We start from the raw sequence: 6169 nt of genomic DNA, 5'->3' as shown, positions 1-6169 counted from the left end.
ATCGTCTTTATTCATCTAGTTGTGCGAGCGGGAGGATGACTGGTAGGTACCCCTCTCTTGTCAATTATTCAGGTGTACAGAGTGAGGTAAAATATTATCAGATTCTTGTTCAGTATATCATATATATTTAAAATTTCAAAGTGGCTCATCCGGGCAGAGGAGGATACTAATGGGGCTTTCGTAACACACGCACGCACGCACGCACGCACGCACGCACGCACGCATGAGTGGGCGCACACACACACACATATTCACAAACGTTCAGTCAGGGTAGAAAGGATTAACACTTTAGTGGAAAGGTGATAAGGCCTTAAACACTCATATTCCACTTCCTCTCTTACCCCCCATCTCACTAACCAAAAACACTTCCCCCCCTCCTCACTCCCACTTCCCCCTACAACTGACCTGAAGTGACCATCTCCGCCCCCTCCCAGTTTCCCATGCACCCCCTTTCCTACAAATACACACACAAATACACATGCACGCACAAGCACTCCCCCATCTCTCCCTCTCTCTATCTCTCCTGATCGCCCACCTCTCTCTCTCTCTCTCTCTCTCTCTCTCTCTCTTTCATTCTCTCATTCTCTCATTCTCTCATTCTCTCATTCTCTCTTTCTCTCTTTCTCTCTCTCTCCCTCTCTCTCTCTCTCTCTCTCTCTCTCTCTCTCTCTCTCTCTCTCTCTCTCTCTCTCTCTCTCTCTCTCTCTCTCTCTCTCTCTCTCTCTCTCTCTCTTTCTCACCCCGCTTGCCCTCCTGACAAATCTTATCACACCATAACAGGAACAGGAGCAAGCATGATAGCCAGAGGTAACAGGGGGAACCGGGAAAATTCAAAGTGATGAAATGAAAGAAATGTTCGCCCAGTTTTTATAGGATATAAAGAGTGTGATGCAGGGAATAATGCAGGAAATGAAGATTGAAATAAGCAACCTGAAAAGAGAGCTGACAGCAGCAAAGCCCAAAGATTAGAGCCCTCAAAGAGAACAGTGTTGATGCTGAGACTCAGATAATCATCCAGGCAGAAGGTGGAAATAGTATACTGGAAGAGAATGCCACTATAAAAGCAAAATTTGCAGAAATGCTAAAAAAAACCCTCTGAAGTAATGCCCACAATGATGGAGGTGGCCATGAAACCAGCCACCTCACAGGAAGTGGCACGCTCCTCTAGCTAGCTGCTGAAAAGAAAAAGATCAGTGGTAGTTGTGGGTATTAAAGAGCAGGAAGGCTCCAATAGGACAGAGTGGAATGATAAAGACATCACAGCAGTGAATGAAATACTGAAGGCACTAGAGATGGAAGGGGCTGAGCATAGAATTGAGAAGGTTTTCAGGCTAGGCTGGTACAACAAAGACCGAGACCGTGTGTTAAGAATAGTGTTTACGAATGAGAACATAAATGAGATGATTCTAACAAGGAAGAGCCACCTGCAATATGTGGGAGAATTAAAAAAGTATTCCTCCAGAGGGACATAACAAGGGAGGAGAGAGCTATGGCGGCAGAAGCAAGGAAGAAGCGCAGGGAGAGAGGGGAAAACCAGGTAGTCACAGCTCCCAACACAACATCTCCAGAGGTGAGGGAGGAACCCCCAATCAGCTGCCCAGTAACACCAGAGGGGAGGGCAACCCAACAACTTTCCTCTGCATAGAAAACCCCCCTACCCCAAACCCCCCTGCCCCCTCTGAAATGCTCAGCCAAATCTCGCTCCCCCCACACCCCATTCCCTCCCTGTTACCCCTCTCCTCCTCCCACCATGTCCCCCCTCCCCCCTTTTCCTTCCTGTCCTCCCTCCCTTTCCCTTCATCCTATACCATCAATGTCCCCACCCCTTCACTTGACCCCCCCCCTTCCCCTCACCTCAGTATCCTCTGAGACCCTGTTATCCACCTCACAAATCCTCACACCCATGGAACAGCTTCCCCCACCAACAGAACACTCACCAAGGAGGCGATTTGAAAAGAAACAGGGGAAAGTGAGCTTCAAGGCAATGTACACTAACATAGATGGAATTAAAAATAAAGCAAATGAACTTGGAGAATGGGGAATAGGTACTAGAAGAAAACCCAGACATTATAACACTCGCAGATACAAAGCTAACGAAATCCATAAAATGCAGTGTTTCCATAGGACTGAGGAAATGTTATGTTATGAGGAAAAGGGAGAGAAGGTAGAGGTGGTGGTGGCGTAGCTCTGCTGGTAAGAAAAGGCTGGGATTTTGAGATGGTTATGCAGGTCTGTGAAGGTTTTAGCGACTACATAACAGGTACCTAACAACTGGAGGACAAAAAATTATAGTCGTAGTCATATGTAATCCACCACAAAAGGACAAAAGACCCAGACAAGAATATGATAGAAACAACATAGCTACCATTAACATAATAGAGAGAGCAGCTTCTGTTGCTAACAGGAATGGATCTGGACTACTAATCATGGGAGAGATTTCAACCACGGGAAGATAGATTGGGAGAACAGAGATCCGCATAGAGGACCAGAAACATGGAAAACTAAGCTGCTTGACACGGTAACAAGACACTGCCCAAGCCAGCACATCAAGGAACCAACAAGAAAAAGAGGAGAAGATGAACCAGCCATGCTCGATCTGATATTTACCCTAAATGAGTGGGATAAAAGGGAAGTTAAGATGGAAGCACCCTTGGGAATGAGTGACCACAGTGCATTGAACAAAGAGTACCTGGTAGAGCTAGGAATTATCTCCCCCAAAAAAGAACTTGGAAACAAAAGGCTGGCATACCGAAAGGGGAACTATGAGGAGATGAGAAGTTTCCTAAGGAAAATACCTTGGGACACGGACCTCAGAGCTACGTCTGTACAAGATATGATGGACTATGTCACCCAAAAGTGTCAGGAGGCAGTAAATAGGTTCATCCCGTCCCAAAGGGAAAAATCCAAGAAGGAAAAGAAGAATCCTTGGTATAATAGGGCATGTATGGAAGCAAAGAAACTGAACAAAAGGGCATGGAGGAACTTCCGGAATAACAGAACACCAGAGAGCAGAGAGAAATACCAGAGAACCAGGAATGAGTAAGTTAGGGTGAGAAGAGAAGCAGAGAAAAATTATGAAAATAATATAGCAAACAAACCCAAGACCGAACCAAAGCTACTCCTCAGTCTCATCAGGAGGAAAGCAACAGTGAAAGAACAGGTAATGAAACTTAGAATAGGCGAGGACAAGTATACAGAGAATGACAAAGAGATATGTGAAGAACTCAACAAGAGGTTCAAGGAGGTCTTTACAATAGAACAATGTAAGGTAATAGTGCTAGGAGAAAGGAAAGTAAACCAGGCGGCCTTGGAAGTGTTCGATATTATGAGAGAGGTCAAGAGACACCTGCTGGATCTGGATGTTAGAATGGCTGTTGGTCCAGATGGGATCTCACTATGGGTACTGAAAGAGTGTGCAGAGGAACTTTGCTTGCCACTCTCCATAGTGTCTGGTAGGTCACTAAAGACGGGAGACCTACCAGAAATATGGAAGACGGCTAATATAGTCCCAATATACAAAGAGGGCGACAGGCAAGAGGCACTGAACTACAGGCCAGTATCATTGACTTAAATACCATGCAAGGTGATGGAGAAGATCGTGAGAAAAAAAACTAGTAACACATCTGAGAGAAAGGATTTTGTGACAAATCGCCAAAATGGGTTCAGGGAGGGTAAATCTTGCCTGACTGGCTTAATAGAATTCTACGACCAGATGACAAAGATAAAGCAAGAAAGAGAAGGTTGGGCGGACTATCTTCTTTCTGATAATGTAATGATCTCCCGGAGAGTATAGATTCATTTATCTTAATGTTTGCTGACCATACCAAAATTATGAGAAGGATTAAGACAGAGGAGGACTGCTTGAGGCTTCAAGAAGACCTAGACAAGCTGAAGGAATGGTCGAACAAATGGTTGTTAGAGTTTAATCCAAGCAAATGTAATGTAATAAAGATAGGTGTAGGGAGTAGGAGGCCTGATACTAGGTATCATCTGGTAGATGAAATTTTTCAAGAGTCAGAGAGAGAAAAAGACTTGGGGGTTGACATCACACCAGACCTGTCCCCTGCAGCCCATATCAAGAGGATAACATCAGCGGCATATTCCAGGCTGGCCAACATAAGAATGGTATTCAGAACCTTGTGTAAGGAATCATTCAGAACTTTGTATACCACATATGTCAGGCCAATCCTGGAGTATGCAGCCCCAGCATGGAGTCCATATCTAGTCAAGGATAAGACTAAACTGGAAAAGGTTCAAAGGTTTGCCACAAGACTAGTACCCGAGCTGAGAGGTATGAGCTACAAGGAGAGACTACGGAATTAAACCTCACTTCGCTGGAAGACAGAAGAGGTAGGGTGAACATGATCACCACATTCAAGATTCTGAAGGGATGTGATAGGGTAGAGAAAGACAGGCTATTTAACACAAGGGGCACACGCACTAGGGGACACAGATGGAAACTGAGTGCCCAAATGAGCCACAGATTTATTAGAAAGAACTTTTTTAGTGTCAGAGTGGTTGATAAATGGAATGCATTAGGATGGGATGTGGTGGAGGCTGACTCCATACACAATTTCAAGTGTAGATATGAAGAGCCCAATAGGCTCAGGAACCTGTACACCTGTTGATTGACGGTTGAGAGGCGGAACCAAAGAGCCAGAGCTCAACCCCCACAAGCACAATTAGGTGAGTACACACACACATACACCGAAATACACCGCGGCATTGTTCTGTACAATTGTAACAGGAAAGGACCTGTCCTGGTACAGTTCACTAATGAAGAGGCAGTGGATTACGTATTGCAATACAAACACTTACTCAGAGGTAGCGAAAACTATTACAAGGTGTATATTGACAGATACATGACAAAAGATGAACAACTGGCCCATAGGGCGAGCTGACCTGCACGACACACCTCTCCACATTTGAGCGTAGTTACCCACCCTACCCTTGGTAACCAGCCCACAACAGGTGCTTTCCCAGGTCACACCCTCCCCATATCAGCTCTCAAATCCACCACCCCTGCTTATCACCCCAACAACCCGTACTGTCCCCTCTGACCCCATTGCATTCAAATACATCTGCTTCAACCCACATTCCAAGGACTCCGTCATCCCCTCAACCCCCAAAACCCGTCCACCCCTCACCCCTCCTCTGTCCCTCTCCTTCCATGTGACCCCCTCCACTTGCAAGGGGGTCACATGGACCCCCCGTGGGGGATGGGGAACAGCCCCACCTCTTCCTCCTTTTCCCTCTTCCCCCCTTCTGCCCCAATGCCCACACGTACCCCTGAGTTCCTCCCCTGACTAATACAACCTCAATCCCACTCTCACTATCCATGCTCCATCCTCCCCTCTTCACCCCACCCCTTCCATCCTTCTCCCTCTCAACCTCTAACTGACTCTCAACCTCACGCTACCTCTCAACCCCCCTATGTCTATCAGGCCCTGCCTAATCTTCAGACCCAGTATGCCCTTCCTTCTACAGACCTACCTACTCAGGTCCCATCCCAGACCTTCCTACCTACCTTTCTAGATGCCCAGACCCCATTCACCCCACAGACACCCCCTGGATACCCACAGCCCCCATTCACCCACCAGACACCGCCCAGATCCCACCAGACCCCAAAGGGGAAGAAAGAGAAAGTGTATGTAATTACCTAAGTGTAGTTACAGGATGAGAGCTACGCTCGTGGTGTCCCGTCTTCCCAGCACTCTTTGTCATATAACGCTTTGAAACTACTGACGGTCTTGGCCTCCACCACCTTCTCACCAAATTTGTTCCAACCGTCTACCACTCTGTTTGCGAAAGTGAATTTTCTTATATTTCTTCGGTATCTGTGTTTAGCTAGTTTAAATCTATGACCTCTTGTTCTTAAAGTTCCAAGTCTCAGGAAATCTTCCTTATCGATTTTATCAATTCCTGTTACTATTTTGTATGTAGTGATCATATCACCTCTTTTTCTTCTGTCTTCTAGTTTTGGCATACTTAATGCCTCTAACCTCTCCTAGTAGCTCTTGCCATTCAGTTCTGGGAGCCACTTAGTAGCATGTCTTTGCATCTTTTCCAGTTTGTTGATGTGCTTCTTAAGATATGGGCACCACACAACCGCTGCATATTCTAGCTTTGGCCTAACAAAAGTCGTGAAAAATTTCTTTAGTATATCGCC

At 46.0% G+C, this 6169-nt stretch overlaps 1 protein-coding gene across 1 annotated transcript; it reads left to right on the top strand.

Moving 5' to 3' along the window:
* Positions 1–3163: 3163 nt before the first annotated feature.
* LOC138357005 (uncharacterized) lies at positions 3164–3571 on the top strand. Its single transcript, XM_069313537.1, has one exon. It carries the CDS (start codon positions 3164–3166, stop codon positions 3569–3571), a length of 408 nt encoding a protein of 135 aa, XP_069169638.1.
* Positions 3572–6169: the final 2598 nt, after the last annotated feature.

The sequence above is a fragment of the Procambarus clarkii genome, chromosome 75 (assembly GCF_040958095.1).
Source record: "Procambarus clarkii isolate CNS0578487 chromosome 75, FALCON_Pclarkii_2.0, whole genome shotgun sequence".
In the NCBI taxonomy this organism is placed as follows: domain Eukaryota; kingdom Metazoa; phylum Arthropoda; class Malacostraca; order Decapoda; family Cambaridae; genus Procambarus; species Procambarus clarkii.
This window is presented reverse-complemented; position numbering and strand designations above follow the sequence as displayed.

Coding starts and splice junctions, on each gene's coding strand:
- LOC138357005 (XM_069313537.1), top strand. CDS start 3,164: ATGAAACTTAGAATAGGCGAGGACAAGTATACAGAGAATGACAAAGAG.